Below are 18,973 nucleotides of genomic sequence, written 5' to 3'. Positions count from 1 at the left end.
CTTCTCCAGCCGGGTTGGAGATAGGTGCCGAAGTGTTCGAACGCTGTGAAATGGCGCTGCCGGGTTGTAATGTGTTACTGCGAGCGGGAACGCTGCTGACGCTGCTCACAACCGTGACTTCGTAAGCTAAAAGAAGCAGTCGGAGCTATCAGGCAAGCTGGCTTTTAGGTTGCATTGCAATTCATGTAAGACGTTTCTCTTTCCAAATGCCTGGGCTCTGCAGTTCAAATCTTGCTAAGGATATGAACTGAAATGATGTTTTCACATAAGAACTGATTTGCATAAACCATTTTGTGTGTCCAGTGAAATACTGCAAGTTCTGCAAAACTCCTTTTTTCAGAAGAGCAGTATATTTTAATGTTGGCTGCTTTGATACCCCTAAAGAGAAATGAGGTTACTGCGAGTTCTGCTGCTAGGCCAATAGTGCACTATGAGGATTTTCTTGCAGGGCTTAGAGTTTCCTGCTGGAGGGTACATGAGAAATAGAGAGCAGAGCAAGATGACTTTTCTTTTTCTTTTTTCTCCCACCCTGGCAGTGGTCTTTATTCTCTCTTCTCTCGCAATTCCTTCAGTTTAATTAGAACCATGATTTATTAAGTGCCACTTACAGGCTTTGAAAGAGATTGATTATGGATGCTTGTCCTTGGAGTAGTTCTTCAGACTGAGGTTTTCGCAGGGCCTCTGTGGAAGAGAGTAGAGGATCTTCTCTTCAGTGAAGTTCATCACTGGTGACTGGGAAAAAATTCCATGAATTAAATGCTGGGTAGTTTTGAGGGCATGAAAAGAATTTCTAGAAAGTGGTGGAAAATATTGCAAAATACACAAATAGTGTTAGCAGTGGTTTGGACAGAGCACCTTCTAGAGGCGAGAAGGGGGTAGCCCCATCTCCGCTTTAGGGAGCGGAGCTCAATTAGGGCTCGAGATTGGAGGGTCTCGGAGCTGGGATAGCGCTGAAGCCTCTCCCAGTTAGTGCCGTGTTTTTACCTGATCTAGGCTTGTTTTATGGTGCTTGAGCTCCGCGGTGTAGTAGGCTGCTGTTTTCCTGAAATGCCAAGCGTGTACATACTGCCTTGCACGTAGCGTACGAGTCCTTTTTCGTGCGCCCGTTTGGCCACCCACAGGAGGAGGGTCTTTAAGAAAAGGCTCCAAGGTTTTTACTGTGGGAACGAGCAGTTCTCTTAACAGCCACCGAAGGCTGGAAACTATACCCCTATATTGAACTGAAATTGTATGTATTTAGGAAAAATGGCCTTCGATACCCCCGACAAAACAGACAATTATTTTCTGAATGGGACCGGATATCAGCCTGAGCCGTCTTTTGTGGAAAGATCCTTTAAGCTGAATTAAAGAAGCGATGTTGAGTGAGTAAAACTGAAAGTACTGCCAGGCTCCATGGCCTGTAAAATGTATGCACTGCAGGAAATACATTTGTTTAATAAAGCATACAAAAATTGTTCAACAATATAAAATTTGGTATGTAAATATTTTTTTACCACTTCTCTGCAGGGATTCAGGATGTTGCTAAATGGCGCTTCAACGCGTTGTTTGAACTCAGAGTAACGTGCTATGTTCCACAAGAAGCCGGGAAACGAGAGCGCGCTTCCCGCGTTACGCCGTCAGTAGAGTAAAACGCAGCTCCGTTTGTGCCGTGACTTGCTGCGTTGCGGCAGCGTGGGGAAATAGGACGTTTAAACAACGCGGAGTAACGAGGAGACGCGGGCCGCGCTCGCGCTCCGGAGAGCGGGTGCCGAGCGCCCGGGGCTGCGGGCTGCGGTCTGGTGCTGCCTGGCTCTTGCATCCGAGGTCTTTTTTGCCCTTGGCTACTCAGAGAAGCAGCAAATCTGCTCTGTAATTTGAGGGGGTTTTTCACCTCCTTTTCACCCAATCGGAGCCTGCCGAGGGGAGAGCTCCGGCCGTCGGCCTTTTTGTCCTTCCTTCGTGCTGGACGCGACACAGCCGTGGGGTTTTGAGCTTCCACTGGCCACGTCGTGTTTCTGAAACTTGTATTTCTTGCTGAAGTTAATCCAACCCCTCTGTCTCGCGTCAGAGACCAGCCCCGGGGCTACGGGGTGGACTGTTACACTAGACCAGGTACCCGCAGAATGCGGGAACTTTCTATCTTCTTGTCACTGAAGTGAGTTTTTTTTTTTTTTTTTTTTTTTTTTTTTAAACCGTCTTATTCTTACCCCTTTTTTTTTGATAGGCCAAAAATGATTCATTAGAAGAAAAAAAAACTCTCCTTTGCTTGAATTATCAAAGTATTTAGTCTGCTTGGGTCCAAGAGGTGAGGAAACAGATAGAAAGAAGATGGGAGAAAGCCAGCACAGGAGCAACCAGCTCCCTTGAGAGCAGCCCTTAGCTTGCCCCTGTGAGCAAAGACCCTGCTTCTCCCATGCCAACGAGGATTTGGACATCTAAGTATTTTGGATGGTTCAACAGATCCAAACCAGGTCAGGCATGGACTCACACCTTCATGATGTGAATGCCAGTTGATGAGCTCAAACATGAGACACTTGGAGGAGGCACATCTTTCTGCAAAACTGCTCAGGAGTCCTCCTCCCTCTGGGGCCGCGGCTAGCTCTTCACTACGGGGTGGTGTTTCCTTGGTGGGGACCTGCTGCCGTGCTGGAGAGGAGGGATTTCAGATGCAGAGACTTCAAGGCAGCTTCCAGGGAGCACTGGAATCCAGGAAACGGGGAGAGGGCACATTGGATCAAACTCATGACTTAACCACACTGAATTTGTGCTGTTCTCTACGATCTCTGAATATGGAAGCATGCAACTGGCGCCTGGTTTGGGTGGCAGATGCCTTGCTCCCTGGTGGAAGTCATTGCAGCGGCCTGGTGCTGCGGGTACCAGTAGACATGGATGGTTGCTGCTGCCCGTGAGGTCCATGTGCCCGAGTCTGGGCAGTCTTCAGGGGAATTTGGCAACTTAAAGCATCAGGCAGGTCTGACAGCCTGCTGAGCCGGGGATATGTCTGGGCGGTGGCATCCAGCGGGTGCATTAACACCAGCTCCTCTTTTGGCAGCAGCACACCAGGGTGTTGGTGGGTGGCACGGCGTCGCCAAGAGTTGGGCTCGTCCTCTGCAGCTTACGTTTGTTTGAGGCTCTTCCCTTGCCTGTGTGGCTGCTCTTTACAAGTACAACCCGCGCTGTGAAACGTGCCGCGGCTTTTCTGACAAAAGTGAGTCTGCTGTTTAGATATCGCTGACCTGAGAGATGGTATTCAGGAAGAAATAAACTTCTTTCAAATTAACAGACCCATCTAGAGTCTAGGGCAGGCCTGGCTGTAGTTTGTCGCACCTGAGGAAACAACCGAGCTGGCCCACAAAAAGGGATGGACCCATCCCACGAGGTATGTTTGGCAGTGGGAAACTTGTTTAGAGACCATTTCATATCTATTCTGTTGAGTTCCTTTGAGTTCTTAAAGCCGGTAATTCTTGTTTACAGTCTAATAAAGAAGTGTCTTCTGAGCTTCGGAGCCCTCTTCGGGGAGCTTGTGATAAAGCGGAGGTCTGGGCAGATCCCCCGCGGGGCCAGCTCGCGCTGTCGTCGTGCGCTATAGCCCTCTAATGCTCTGCTTTCTGAAAAGCCAGACAAAAGAATAAATATCCCATTTTCCCATGTACCGGAGCTCTGCTGTTCAACAGAACTGATTATCGGAATGAAATAAATTCTATATGCTGTGTTCATTCGCTTAGAGAATAGGATCATAGCCAAGCATAGGCACCACCGGCTGTTTGTAAACAGACCACCAGCATGTTAGAAATAGTCTTCAAAATGATCAATTGAACTTTTTCAAATTTTTTTTCCTTTTGATTGATCCGTAGTTGCTCAGAGCTGATGCCATTGCTCTGTTTTCTCTGTCCAGAGAGTAATCCATATCATGGGTGTCATTTTAGGAGCAAAAAAAAATTAGACTCTTTGGAAGAAGTGAGAAAAATACTCAAGTCCTCAAACTGTTTTTGTCTGCTTTAAGAGCAGCTTTGGAAGTGTTGGTAGCAACATTCTGGTTTCTTTTATTTATCCTATTCAATCTGCTAAGCACAGAACTTGGATGATTAAGATGTTTTCTGTTGAGCTCATTGAAAAAGTGCAGGTTTTCAAAAGAAGAGCAAATCAGTGTTGAGCAAAAAAATAGATTCTGAACCAAAAACTATTCCAATATTCAGGAAGGGAATTAATTTTCAGTTCAGTCATTGCAAGCTGACTTCTGTGAAGTTTTTCAGCTGATGAAGAAAAATGTATTGTTAAATGAGATTTTTAATCTCTTAAGAGCTTTTTTCCCTATCTCTGTAAAGAAAGAAAATATTTGTTATATTCAGAATGCTATTTTCATTCTAAGCTTCAATAACCCCCAAAGTTTCCCAATACAGAAAAGCAGATTGTCCTTTTTATTTTTTTTAGCACAGCTGTTGTCTTTCTGCTATCTGTTGATCATCTCCGAGTCTTCATCTTTTAAAACCCAATATTTGCAGAGGGACCCTTCCATAGCACTAGCTCTTCTTTTATTCATAGATTTCACCCTTGCTAAATCAGGACGCTATTATCTTGCTTTCTCTAATGAATGGTTGCATTTACATTTCTTTGTTCTTCATGGATGGAAATTAGTTTACAGCTAGTGTTAGAATGCAAATTTAGAACTGTACTTATTAGACTTTAAATGGGAGATTTTTCTCCCTTTCCTTCCTGTCCTTGGACTGTCCTGTAAAGCAGGTTTTCCCAGACAGCAGGTGATCTGATTGCTAATGTTTAATGTTCCATCCCAAAGATTTTTCATTTAATTCAGCTATTCCTTCATTAAGAAGAAGCAAATTTTCCAACAATAACACTTGAGAATAATGAAAGAGGAACGAGGTTTTGCTGCTGCAAGACTTGCCCAGAAGGGTGGGGTCTTGAGGTTCTCCATCCACCTGGAGAAAAGCAGAGACAGGTACGGCGCGCGCGGTGTGAGCCAAAGCTGCCCCCACATACATCTTGTCCTTTAGCCTCCAGCTACAGAGAAAACACACATCGCAATGAGAATTGCACAGTTTGGGGGGCTTTGGAGCCTTTTTAGTGCTCAGGAGGCAATGACACTCCTTGCCCAGTAGGTTAATGCATCAGTAGGGTGAAGTAGGGTAAGGTCCTGTGCTTTGCCAGTGTTGGCAGGGAGGGCTAATATACTGAAGAAGAAGCGGTACGGTGAGAAGGAGTTTAGGAAGGCTTTGAGGTGTCTGGCGGCACTGACTGCATGGTAAGTAAGGAAATAGTTGAAGCTGGACTGTTGGAAGGCAGGAGCTGCGTAGAGTGGAGGTTGGGCTAGGAGAGCTGCAGGTAGCAGTGGACCAGCCAGCGCTCTTGCACCTTTTGCAGATGGTTGCACATCAAATTGTGTGCTGAATTCTCCAGTAAGAAGAAATGGATGCCAAGAGAAGCCATGTCCATACCTTGAAAATGCAATTAATTCAGTTATTTTTAATCTAACTTGCTAATGAAATTTTCTCCCAGGGATTATGAGGATAGTGTGAAATCACCATGTTGCAAGTGAAGTGGCTCCAAAGAGCAGAGGTTGCACAGACATGCAGACCACCTGGGACTTCTTTGCCTGTACTAATAGTTTTTTATTTCTCCAGCTGCTGAAGAGCTAAGCTATGGCGAGGAAGCAGAAGGTTGTGGGTGCCTCTTGTTGTCAGAGAAACACCTCTGTCGAGACTTCAAAAATTGCATGCCAAGTGCTCCTTATCAGAGCTTCTGGAGCGACTGCTGCACTGCTGTCTTGCCGTACGCATGGGTGATTGCATGGCTGTGTGCACGCTGCCCTTCACACGGTACCCCAAGTTTCATGGTCACGCAGGGGAAAGGGACTGCTGGTTTCCTTTCCTGCTATTTGGGGTAAGAGACACAGTTCGGGAAAGAAACGCGGGTAAAATACATGTTGAAGCAATCCTACCATCACTGGGAAAGGGCACCCTATGGCACTTACAGATTCCATCCACTGTCACCGTAAAATTGAAGGAAAAAAAAGACAAAGTTGTATGTGGTTGTTGCTTTCTTTTTGTTTAAATTTTTTTTCTTACTTTTTCCTAGACCCCACCCGATGGTTTTACGTGTATCAGAGAGGTAAAATTTAAACCAGTTTGACTACATTGGTGATACGATTTCTGTAGCGAGTTTGTTTATTTTAAGATGGGAATTTTAGTATGGGAAACAGCCCCTGTCTCCCCGCGGCTGAGTTTATTCTCGCTCTCCATGCTGGCAGCAAACAAAATGAAAACCTGCTGAAAACTGCCCGAGTCGCAGGGTAGGTGTCCAGCCCGGGGAAAGGCTGAGCACCTCCGGCTGGGTCAGCAATAACGTGCTGGAGATTAAGGTCGTCCCTGCTCTCGCTCAACGTGCAGGCGCGACACCCTGTTGTGTGACCGTGCTAAGGCAAGCGCTTGGCAGTTCAGGTACTCAGTATTACTGGGAGTTTCTAAAATATCATCAGGGATAAAGCAGTTTTCTAATCCGTTTAGTTAGGCTTATTTGCAAGTGAAAGTTTCAGCTCTGAACGGCAGCTTGGAGGGAAGCGCTTGTTCCGGAAGAACGTTTTCTGCAGCCTCCCGATGGAAACGCAGCCGAGCACCCAGCCAGATTTCCAGCCCCTTCGACAGAAAAACAGGGTTCCTGTTGCACCCATTGCTACAGAAAGGAGGGGATGCGCAAGGCAAGCAAGGGAGGAAGTACTGTCCCAAGCGAGTTCCACTAGTGTCTCTTACCTTGGGAACGGCCAAAAGAATGCTATCTCCGGCGATCCCGCGAGTTAATACAGTGTCTGCAAAATCATCTGAAGTCGTATTTCACACCGGAGGAAAAGGGCTATACGGGTTATTCTAGCTAGTGCTAGACCAGAAAGACGTTTTGGAGGTACCCATGGCCTTGGACTACTCCCGTACTGACAGCTGGTCCCTGTGCTACCTTCCCCGTGCTCAATACAGTGAAATCAATTAAAGGAGTAAAGATGCAGGAGGAAATGCTTATGCGTAACTGTTTTGCGTAGCTGATTGCAAGGATTAGCTGAGAAAATCTTAAAATTCTGCTGCTTTTAATCTCAGAATTGTGTTCAAAGTCAGGTTTTAACACAGCTTTTCTCCATGGCTGGTGCTGCTCTGGGTTCAGGCGGGCGTATCACCCTTGCTAAGCACGGCTGCTTGTGTAATTAATTTGACGTGGGTGATTTAGTGGGGAAGATGGAGCTGAAAGAGTCAAAGGATAACTTCAAGGAAAGGGAGCGGATGTGCAGAGACATCAATTCCTTTTTGTTTCTTTATCAGCTGGAGAAGTCCCTTTGGTGTGGAAATTGATCTCTCCGGCAGGCAATAATAATAATAATAATTTATTAATAAAGGGCTGTTCAGGTTTAATTAAATGTGTTTAATATTTGATATTTCAGTAGGTATTTCAATGCCCTTTTTTATTAACGTTTGCCATGAGCGGATTTGACTTAACCCTTTGTTAGACTTCATGGAGGTGCAGATATACGTTTCTAAGCTGTGTCTGAGCTGCCATTCTGGGAATATTGGTGGCTCAAGCACACAGTTTTCTCATTATCTGCCCTGCTAGGTTTGTTGTTTGTAAGCACTTGCAGGAATAGGATGTATAAAGACTAAGGTTTAGCTTCTGTCTTGAGGACAGCACGTTAAAGTGCACAGAGATTTTGTTAATGGGTGGACTCCCTTAATCTAGAAGGACCGTTTGGGTTAGTGGAGTTGTGCTTTCTACCAGCCTTTCCCCCAGGCGTCTCCAACCACAGACCTCACAGGACTTTACAGAAGTGCGCATCCTCTCAGTCCTCAAGGGACTCAGGCCTGTACTTATTTCTCTTTATGAAACTTCCAAAAATTTGCAATTTGCCCTATTTCCTGCAAGATCTGGCCCAGTAAGTATCCTTCTTGGAGATTAATTTTGAGGATGTCGTAGATAAACTAGAGTTAATTTTTTCTTCAGGTCCTTACTCCTAAAATATAGCTAATGTTTTTTTAATAACAATAAGATGCAGCCTAATAAGTCTTGCACATAATTTAATCCCCTTCTGCTGTACTTGTAAAATTACCCATTTCATCTAATGGTTGTCAGTTTTACAATTAACATCCGACATTAGCCATATTTTACATCTTGATTTTTTTTCTTTAAACGAAAAATGAATTTATTATAAGCAGAATGTTTTCTAAAACCCTCCCCTGTTAATTGTGCAGTGTAGCAGGACAGTGCTTCGTCTCACCGCTTTCAGAAGCAGCGGACGGGGGGATGGTTGTGTTTTTAAGTCATTGCTTACGCCCTCCCGTGTTTGGGGCCTGAACTGTCCTTGGCCAGCCCCGATGATACGATGAAGCATCTCCATTGCTAGCTAGTCTATAAGGCACGTGGGTTCAGTGCTGGAAACGCTGGGTGTTTTTGCAGGTGACACCATGGGGAAGGGGTTTGGTGGCTTTTAAGCTTCACAGGAGGTTAATGGGTCTGGCCCACCGAGGAGAACCTGTGCTTTTGGGTAAGATCATCTATTTTATAGTATGGAGATATGATGTCGGTGCCTTCTGCGATTGATTTGATCTACTAGCTTATGAAGGAAGGACTGTTGGATCTGTAGAACATTGATCAGGCGTTTTGATATGGAGCTATGGAGGTGAAGCAGGTAGTAGGAGATCGAGTGAGGACGGGGGATCCGAGAAGCGCTTCGCCTGTGTGTTGCCAGCAGCACCTTGCCTGCCCTCGGCTGCTAGCGCTGGCCAGCGACTGAATGGGTCCGTGGCAGATGTTGCGTGTCTAGTAACCCGCCCTGAGGCTGGGTGTCCTTTGGGCAGCTGACTCGTGTCTGTGCGTTATGTTACCCCTGTGTTTTTGAGACAAGCTGATAACATCTTTGTGCATAACGAGACCAAAAAAATGTGTTCCCATTGCAATGAAATGGAAAGATTTGGCAGGTGAAATGTTGGAGCAGGTCATCTGTCTTTTTAAAATCAATCAAATCACTGTCTTCAATGTGGGAAGGAGAAGGAGCGAGTCCCTCTGCCCAGCTCCGTGGTGGACAGCAGCTTTCAGTGGTGGCTGAAAAGCTGTTTTCCTCCCTGATGAAACAATTTTCTCTGTAGGAATGTAGTTGTACAAGCCAGCTTTTACATGAGTATCTTAAATTACTCTGTTTTATCACTGGGAGGAACATAAATTTTTTCAATGTTGTTTACTATGCTGAAGCAGAAGACCATTTGTGAGCAGTCTAAGTATGGAAGTTTTCAAGCTGTAAAGATAACAAGATAAAATTAGAACAAATATGAAAAGATGCATAAATCAAGCCTTGTCAAGTAATTTCCAAAGCGTACGTTCAGTTAAAGTATTGATCTGCTTCAACAAAAATTTATTCTCTGCTCTCAAGCAAGCAGTAAACAAATGAGATACAATATCTTTCATTAGTAGCAATCCATAAAATATGCATGTGCGTACAAGCGTTAGGCATATTTTACTTTGTACAGTGAAGCCACTATTTATTTTGATTGATATACAAAATGCGCATATCCTCTGGGCTAAGCAAATAGAGATGATCTGCACAAAAATGTAAAACGAAATAATTCCTACAACCTGGACAGACTGGGGAATAAGATCATCAGAGCTGCTTCTACCAGCCCCAAGAGTTCGTACCCTGTTGACAAAGCAGCTATAAAAATGTGGCCAGAGGCAAATTCTGAGCTGGAGAGAAGTGTTTGCCGTTCCTCCGTTTTTGAGCAGATGGCAAGAAAAACGGCCGAGCAAGGCACGAGGCTCCTCGGCGGCACCTGCCGAAAGGCCCGGGGGGTCGGCAGAGCTGCCACCGTCCGATATGGAAGTGAGCAAGCCATGGCTGATTTCAGCAAGTGTTGAGCCAAAAAAAAGTCAAGCATCACTTGTGCATGCAAGCAGGAGAAGCCTCTCGCTTTAGTTACTGAGCGTATCTGATGAGGAAGCACGGATGGTCCAACAGAATCCTGTTTAGAGATGGGTAACGATCAGTCTGGGCGTATTTGGGAAGGTTCAGGGCTCGCTAAGGCAACGGTGCAGCGCCCAGGCCCTGAGCTCGGCATCTCCGCGTGCCAGCACGTACCTTATCCCAGCACGAAGCGGCTGCTGAAAGCACAGGCTCTGTTTGGTTGCGTCTGTCCGCCCGCATCCCTTGGGTCGTCTCCCAGCAAACCTTAGCTCTGCTCATGCAGTTGCAAACTGGAGGAGGAGGAGGTGACTACTTTAAACTGGTAGTGTGCCTGTTTCCCAGATCCAGATTGCTTAGGGAGAGGCAGGCTGTAAACTAGGAAAAAACTAAAGAGAGCACGACATTTGATAAGATGTTTTAAGGCCGTGCTTTCCTAGTGAAAACATGTGCTTGTGTGTATATATGTATATGTACTTTTATTTTCACTCATGCACTTCATTCACTTAAATGAGCTTCCATTTAAGAAAAAAAATGCAGTGTCGGAGGGAGTGAGCCAGAGTGTGATGATGCAAATGTATACAAGAAGGAATACAATATGCATGAGAAAAGTTAATGTTAGGCAAGGAAGCAGCCGTCTCTTTTTGTGGCGTTGGGGCCACTGTGGTTAATTCAGAGTGTGTCAGAGAATGGAGGAAAAGTTTAAAAGAGCTGATGCAAGAGAAAACGGTGAAAGGCAAATAACAGCCAAGAATCTATAGGGGGAAAAGAGACTTGAAACGTTGTGCGTGAGAGTTGTGCGTCGAAGACCTTGTCCTTCGGTACCCACGTACAGGTCTTGCCCTTGTGCTACGCCTGCCGCAGGCCTTTACTGGAAATGGAGAAGGGATGAAAAGAGATGTTGCTAGAGGAAAGTCTTTGAATGTTAGATATCTAAATTTTTTTCAGTAGCTATGTGATGGACATTAGGGAGGGAACATTTGGATGGCGAGGCCTGTTACTTTGGAATAGTCCTAAAAAAACCCAAAGTGATCGTGAGACGCCGCACAAAATAGCTCTTCGTTGGGAAGCGATAGGCAGAACGAGCTCGTAAGGCTTCCGCGCGCTTGTTTACTCAAGTGGAAGCGGGACGAAGGGGTTAACTCACCGGGAAGCGTCAGGTTGGCGGCAGAGGGGTTCTGGGACAGAGGAGGGAAGAACAGAGCGTCCTTTTGGAAGGGCTGAATTTTCCCTAATTTCCATTCCACAGTCTACCTTAAAGGGAAGAGGTACGTTTCTCAGCGTGGGGAGCGGAAGGGAATCCACAACAGTCATCTGGCTTATTTTTAACATGAAAAAATGTTCAACCTGCCCTGCGGGACCAAAGCTCGTGACCCGTCTGTTGGAAAAACCACTGCTTGCAGGACCAACTGCAGAAGATGAATGGCACCCTTTTGAAATAGTGATTCACTGGATGAGGCAGCATTATTAAAAGGCAATATATCATTATTAAATTACAGTGTTTCCCCAAGTAATGATTTATGCAAGTATATTGAAGGGGAAAAAAATAATTCCAGGACCCTGTTTGTCTGGATAAGCAAAAGATATATGAGCTACAGTTCTGTAGCTATTTAAAAGTACCAGGGAGTTAAAGCAATTTTTCCATGAGCAAGAGCTTTGCTTTACTTGTTTTTACACTAGGAACACTAAATTCCACTGAGTGTTACAGAAAACTGGTTGCTTAAGAAGCACGTTTGTGGGGATTTATGTGCCAAATAACTTCTTTTTTGATGGTTTATCTCAGCTCATCTTTTCCTGCCTCTGCAGGAACCCCGCTTTGCGAACACCAGCTCTAAGTGTGACCCAGCAGGCTTTGCTCCGCTGAACGTGAGGTTGCATAGGTTGCTCACTCGCTCTCCTTGTTCAGTTACTTTATATGATATCAAAACTAGGTAGCCAATATTTTGCGCTTACATGTTGTGTTGCCTGAATCTGTAAATGCTTTTGGAGTAGCTCAGTCAACAAGTAGGATCAGACAAAAGCCGGGGAAGTTGGCTGGCCGCAAACCAGCGGAAGACTCGGAGCTCGACTTGTGTGTGTACTGCAGAGCCCAAAAGGCATGGCCGTCTGCGAGGTGGGGGAGAAAGAAACGCGTGGCAAGAACCACGCGTAAACTGTTCGCTGTTTTGTGGGATGGCAGGGAAACGTAGGGAAAGGAGTTTGGATTTGCATGCTTTTCTTGGAGTTTCAGGTAACTTGTGGTTAACTGAAGGTAAACAAAAAGGTGCTGCTTATACAATGCATGGATTAGCGATGGGTCTCCCTAACCTGGCTGCCTTATAAATTGATTTCCTCTCTCCTTGTTTCCACCACTCATTCTCCTCTCCTCTTTCTAAGGAGTTTCTTCCCCAGTTGTTTCTCTCTCTATGGCTTCTTCTCATTCCTTCCTTTTGTGACATTTGTACTCTTTCAAAGAAAGCACCTTTTCCCTATTACTTACCCGTTCTTTTTCCTCTAAGAGATATCCTTTTCCATCCGCTTCCTTCTAACAGGATCTGTAATTTCTAGCTTCTCCGTGTTCCCTTCAGGTGGTGAAGAAGGTGCCTGCTTCAGGTCTCTTCCTGCCGTTTGCCAGCTTTCAGCTATTTTTCTACATCATAAATGAATTTTGATACTCTCATTCTGTCCAACGCTGTTACAGGGTCCCTCACCTTTATTCCCTTACACTTTTCATAACCCCCCCCCCCCACCTCCAAAAAAGGCAGATATCCTGGCAGATATCTCAAAATCTCCATGAAGTACCTTCTGAGCCATAGGTAGTTTCCCTAACTTTAGTCTTTCTGTTGCCATGAGAAAGTGTTTGAAATCGCAGTGGTGAGCAGCTTGAAAAGCTTTGTGCTGATCATGCCAGTATGACTGTGGGAACCAGGCTGTGGTGCGACTGAGATGCCTCAAGTCACCACACTAGTGTTTCCTGATAGAAGCATGCAAAGGTGGTTCGTGTGAATTGGACAAGCATGAAGAGGAGGGTTTCTTTTTTGTTTTGTTTTCTTTTCTTTTTCCCTCCATCTCCCCTTTCTGATTAATAAGAAGGAAGTAATTTCTGTCTCACTGGATATCTTTAGAAAAAATTCCTGGGAGAGCCTTTGGTTTTTACCTTTACTCAGCCGTGCTGTTTCTGCTCTGGTTTTTCAGAACTGTGCGGAATCACTGATTGCCACTTCTCCGCTTTGGTGTTGACTCCATAATTGTTGGCTGATGGCAGAGTCTTAAATTTTGCTACTGAAAGTACTGAAATATAGTATTGCTGCAAACCCAGAATCTATTGCCGACCTATTTGAATCCTGTGTATTTCATTCGTATTTAGGCTATGGTCTGTCTCTATGCTCTGAGCTCTTTGACTAGGCTTAAGTTGTTGTTCCAAGAGTGAGTGCCGGCTAAAAGAGTAAGCTGAAGTGAACTTACCATTTTGCCCAGCCTCCCAAAGCTTTTAATGAGAAGAGCCCTGGAAGGGCATAGTTAAATGCATTGAGCTGCCAATGCCTTGCGAGGGACCTTGAGCACAATGTTTAGGCCTGGACATTCAGTGCTCAAGGCCGCCGCAGATGCTGCCCTGTGAGACTCTCAAACACAGAGGATGGGAGGATAGACCATGGTGTCTTGAGTATTTTTCTCCCTTGTAGGAGATCTCTCTCTTGAATAAAATACACATTTCACTGCTTATCTTTTTTCCCTAAAGCCTGTACAAACGTAGGTTGGATTCGTTCCAGCTTCAGCAACTTTGGACATCGTTTGAATTTCTCCTAGGATGAAGGTGACCTTTAGGGTCTCCAGAGTGAGCTCTTCGGTTGGTGTACAGAAGAGGTTTCCGTCACTGTTTGCCCTCGGTGTAATGTCGTTGTCTAATATGCTCAGGCATGGTCTGCACTCTCACTTACGTTTGCACACCTGCCTTTAAAGCTAGTACTTTGAGATGCCTGTTCCTCCGCGCTGGTTCAGTGTTAGATGAGAGATGCCTGCTGCTGGCTTCTGGAGCACTGTACCTGCTGCCTGCCCGTCTGTTCGTACCAGCAGCTTCTGCTCCGGGGATAGAGGGGTAATGGGGCAGCCCCGCTGCCAAGTGCGAGACACTGCTCTACTTATCTGGCTTTTACTTTACCTTCAAGGGGTTAAAACTATAATGTTGATCAGTTTATCGTAGTTTTTTTTTTCTCTATTGCTCTTGAAATCCGATTTGTACTATCTATCATATTAACAGAGCAAAAGTAACAAGCTACATAAATATTTTCCTATTTTTTCTTTCAGATAAAATTGAAGATGAATTAGAAATGACTACAGTGTGCCATAGACCCGAAGGACTGGAACAGCTTGAAGCACAGACAAATTTTACTAAAAGAGAACTCCAGGTGCTTTACAGAGGATTCAAAAATGTAAGGGCCCTACTGCAGTGAAGCGACTCGTGCGGACACCCCCACTAGCCTCTCCTGCCTAGATGAGAGCTGCTCAGCTGCATTTCATATCGTTCCCCTGCTAAACATCAGGGGCAAGGGGAGCTTGTGCTAGATCTCCTCCTTTCACAACAAAATGAGCTTCAGCCTCCCTCTCCATCCAATATTTGTAACACCATAATGTGCCTAAAACTGAGTTTGGATGGATATTCAGCACATAATATGCCCATCAAATTGCTCCCTAAATGTCAGTAAATACATTGCAATCTCCTCAGCTGTACCTGTAGTTCAAGATAACTTGATTTGTGGTTTTGTGGGGAGTTAGGGTGTGGGTTTTCTGTGGTTTTTGTTGTTTTAACTCTTGTTCTTGTTGTATTCAAATATAAACTGTGCTATTTGCCTGTGATTAGCTGCCCAGGATGTTTGGTTTTTTCTTTTCCCTCTCTCTCTCTCTCTCTTTTTTCTTTTTTTTTTTTCTTTTCTTTTTGTAGCTAGAGAAGTCTTGTCCTCATAGGAGATTGCTAGAGCACATTGGGAACATGAAACCCGATGTAAGTAGGGAGCAAGACTGGAATGGCAGAAGCCGCAAAGAAATCAGAAATAAATGGATATCAAGACTGAGGAGGCAGGAGAGAGACTCTAGCCATAGGTGAGAGCAGGGAACAGCCAGTTGGTGTGACTGCAGGCTGAGAACCACACCAGACTGGTCTTCACGAGCATCTCTACAGCTCCCTGAACCTCTGCTTGTAGACCACCTGTTGCTGCCTTTTGGGGAGTCATCAGAAATAAATAGAAACAGATAGGAGATGTTAAGGCTACAGGGAGCAGATGTTTTATGGACACAGAAGAATGATTACTCATTATGTGGTTGCCTGAGGGTTGGGATTTAGTGACCCAGGTGGTTTGTGCTAGCTGATGCTTTTATGATGATTAATAGATCAGTACTGGGCTAGCCCAATAAACACAGTGAGATTTTTTTTTTAAAAAAAAAAAAAAAAAAAAACTGTCTCACAGGACAGCCCCAACATTTCAGCACTTTCAGATACCATCACAATGAAATGCTGAGACTTCTTTGAAAGAGCAAATCAAGTGAGCGCATAGTGAGCACATTGTCAAAAAAAGCTGAGCTTTGTTTTGTGAGCATCGGATATAGTCGGTGCGGAGGGAAGCCTGTTGGACATTGAGAAGAGCCTCTCTCTTCGACAAGTTCTTGCATTGGTTGAATCATGGCTCCAGTATATGCTTTGCATCCCTGAAGAGTCCAGCGATCTGATCCTTTCTTTCGCTGCTTGGCTAAGCAGACTGTGGCACAGCTCAACTTTGGGGACTTCTCTGTTCAGCGCCTGTGTTCAGGCTTCTTGCACTTCAGTTGCTGACCCTCACATCTACCCTTTGCCCCTCCTGATCTTGCTATCACTTTGCATTGCCTCCCAGGGAAAGAATAGTGGTAGGCGACGTCATTCAACTTGTCACCTAAACCATTTCCTAAGACCTCACTGAAGGCCTTGGGATTAATCTATGGTGCTATCAGGGTCTCATTTTATGTCAGACTGTTCGGCTTGTTACTGTGCTTTTCTTCAGCTACTACGCACACAGTATGTGTAATGCTTTAAAATTTGAGCTTTAAATTGAAACAAAAGGGCAGCTCTAGCATTTGTAGCCTGTAAATGGTGGTTTCAATGGGATGGGTAATTATGTACAGCAGGCAGGCTGACTCAGCTGCCACCACGCTTGCTTTTGTATCGAACCGTCTGCTTTTGGGCATGATGTTACAGTGCCATCTGGAGATTCAAATCCCCACGGGAACAGAGCTGTTCTTCCTCTCGCTGGCTCGTAGCTGCTGCCTGCTCTCGAGTGATTGCTCGGGCTCCGTTTAATTACGAGGCAGCACCCGGATTATTGCAAGGGACGCTCAGCCGCGCTCGGTCCCGGGTGCCGTACGCGGGAGCTGGATGCTGCGGCTGAGCCCTGGGTGCATCGGCTGCGGTTGGCCCAGGGCCAGCGGAGCGCGGGCCGGGGGAGCCTCGGAGCGGCGCCGGGCCGGCCGGGGGCACGAGGTGTGCTGGTGCTCGGAGGTGTTTGCACGCACGAGCGCGTGCTCAGCTGGAGCGGCGTAAAGCAGATGAGGGAGGAAGGAGCCTGTCTAAAATTACTGGTGAAATGCATTGAGCTGGTCACAGCAAAACCCCCCAAAAAGTTGCTCAAGCGGAAGCAAGCTCTAAAAAATTGTGATTCTGGGACAGAAGAGTTATTTATAGCTTGAGGGTTTTGGAGAAATTCAGAGTCTTTGATCAAGTTTTCCCCCTCATTCAAAGTTACTGCTAGACTTCTGTGCTCTCAGCTGGGTTTCCGTAGCCAGCAAGCTGCTCCAGCAAAGAGCTGGAAGACTAACACCCTGTTTGCCAGCTTTTCTTTCTTCATGTTAATAAAAATAGATAGTGACCATTCACGTGGCTCAGATAGCCCAAATTCTGCAATTCAAAACGGCAAAAACTAAATCACGGCGTTTTGGCTGGTTCACGCAGGACTCCAAGCTGAGAGTAAGGGCTGCTTCTGGAAGGTGGCAGGATGCGTGGATGGACACAGAGGAGGGTAAAATCCGCTTGGATGGCAGCTGGCACTTCAGCTCTAATAAACCCCAGCCTCACTCACTTCCCAGGGTGTCAGTGGTCAGGTGTCACGTTCCTGCACCGGACCATTGGAGGCTCCCACCAAACTCAGATCCATCGCGCTCCGGAGAAGCAGAGCCTGCTAACCAAGCCGTTGTCCTTGCTGGCTGCCCAGAGGTCCTCTCTCCGTCTTCAGCCTTCTTTACAGCTGTGAAATAGTGCTGTCCTCTAGCATCCTCTCCAGCTGCCAGGACAAAAGGCTTTGTATATTTGCGCAGTTATCTCTGCCCCCAAGGTGCAGTCTGCGTTATGCGGAGTAGTCTTTTGCACCTGAAGGTAGCCGGCTCTCAGACTGGCAGCTGGGATAAAGTCGAGGCGTTTTGTCCGATTGCTGTTGCTACGATTCTGTAAAAGCAAGATAACAGCGACTGCAAAAACCAGCAGAGCTTCTGGTAGATCTTGCCTTGGTTTAGCTTAGCAAAATAAAATGTGACGCTTACTGTCTGTAAGTACATGAGAAGAGAACTGTTTGAGCTGAAAGGCAGGATTGGCACAGGAACAAAATGGCCATGAGCAAAAACATAGGCTGGAATTAGATGTTTCTGCCCCACAGAGGAGTGAAGTTTGGGGAACGGTTTTGGAACAGAGGGGAGGAGAGTGAGAAACTAGCCACTTTTAACATGAAATCTGATAAATTGATGGCTAAAGGAATGACTATAACAGTGACAGAGCTTTGAGCTCAGTAGTCCAACACATCTGTTTTAGACCATGTTTTTAATGACATATTTTCTTCAGAATTCATTGCACGGGTATAAAAATTGGAATTCTTAGGGGGCTGTTTGCCTGTTTCTGGGGGCCTTGTGCGGTTAGGAGAAACGGCTGTTGACTGCAGAGGATTCTTCTCTAATGCTAAACAAGAAGCGTGACCCCACTTTAGTGCAAATGTTTTGGCAAATCTGGACTGACAGTGCATGTAGGACGTGAAGCAATCGGTTAAACCAAAGCAGGTTTGGGGGAGACTAGAGCAGCACGAGCGAGGTGGGGATGTTGTGATATTTTTGTGATCCTCAAACATACCTGCGTGCGTGGGGGGACCTAGGAAGGGCTGCAGCGCGTGCAGTGTTGGGGGGCAGGGGGGCTCGGAGATTTGAATCTGGGTTGCAGAGCCATGCTGAGAGGGAATACACCGGAGCCAGTCGGTGCTCCGACCACTTAGCAATAGAAAACGCTTCCAAATTAGCAAAACGCGAGCCCCGAGGACTCCTTTCCGTTTGCTGGCCGACTTACATGAGAACAGTCGGATGGGCAGGTAGCAATACCTTTAGGTTCAGTTGCACGGATAGTCCCTGTTTGTGTGCATTGCGCTTCTTTGAAGTAATCAATAAAGCTGATTTCTGATTCCAGCTGAAGAAAAGAACAGCAAGCTCAATTTTTGTTTGCTTTCATGTGGATTCAGCTCCTTTGTGGTTTGGCATTTTAAAAGAAGCCTGAGAAAGACTCATGTAATGCCAATGCTTGAGAGGTGGTTTTTTGAAAGCGTGGGGTGGTTTGAGTGCTTGACAGTTCCTTCCCCCCCTCCCCCCCCCCCCAAAAAAAAAAAATCCAATTTTCTTGTTTGACATTTAAAAAGAATTCGTAGGTTAAAGAAAAGAACACTATTACCTGAAATCTAACCCAGAGCCTTGTAACTGTGGAGGAGGAGGAGGGCTGCACTTCCTTGCAGGTAACATGTTTGGGTTGAAGGAGTAAAGCTTTGCTGTCTTTGGTGGAATTTATCCTGATGCTAAGCTTACCTGCTTAGGGATTTCTTTGGTGTCAGCTGTATTAAGTCGTGCTGCAGCACTAATGAGGTCTCCTGGGCATTATTTGATTCTTATGAAACAACATTGTGATCAATTAAGTCCAAATGAATTGGTACTAACATATGTGTCTGAAAGCAATCCAGTTACAGCGAGCTAAGCAGGGCGATCGATGGCAGCGCCGCCTTTCCCCCGCGCTCCTGGAGGCCTGATGCAAAG

The 18,973-nt window shown here is 45.8% G+C and overlaps 1 protein-coding gene across 4 annotated transcripts in view; it reads left to right on the top strand.

The window, feature by feature from the left end:
• KCNIP1 (potassium voltage-gated channel interacting protein 1) overlaps window positions 1–18,973 on the top strand; it is a 249,576-nt gene that overhangs the window by 220,586 nt on the left and 10,017 nt on the right. For 3 of the 4 annotated variants that reach the window (XM_062587165.1, XM_062587162.1, XM_062587164.1), the window contains one exon: window positions 14,204–14,328. In XM_062587165.1, the coding sequence (XP_062443149.1) occupies window positions 14,204–14,328 (125 nt within the window). Of the gene's footprint in view, window positions 1–6,072; window positions 6,106–14,203; window positions 14,329–18,973 lie in introns of all 4 variants that reach the window. The other variant, XM_062587163.1, reaches the window with a different exon arrangement.

This window comes from Rhea pennata, chromosome 14, assembly GCF_028389875.1.
Source record: "Rhea pennata isolate bPtePen1 chromosome 14, bPtePen1.pri, whole genome shotgun sequence".
NCBI classification, from domain to species: Eukaryota; Metazoa; Chordata; class Aves; order Rheiformes; family Rheidae; genus Rhea; species Rhea pennata.
Note: the sequence above shows the minus strand (reverse complement) of the source record. Positions and strands in the feature narration are given on the sequence as shown.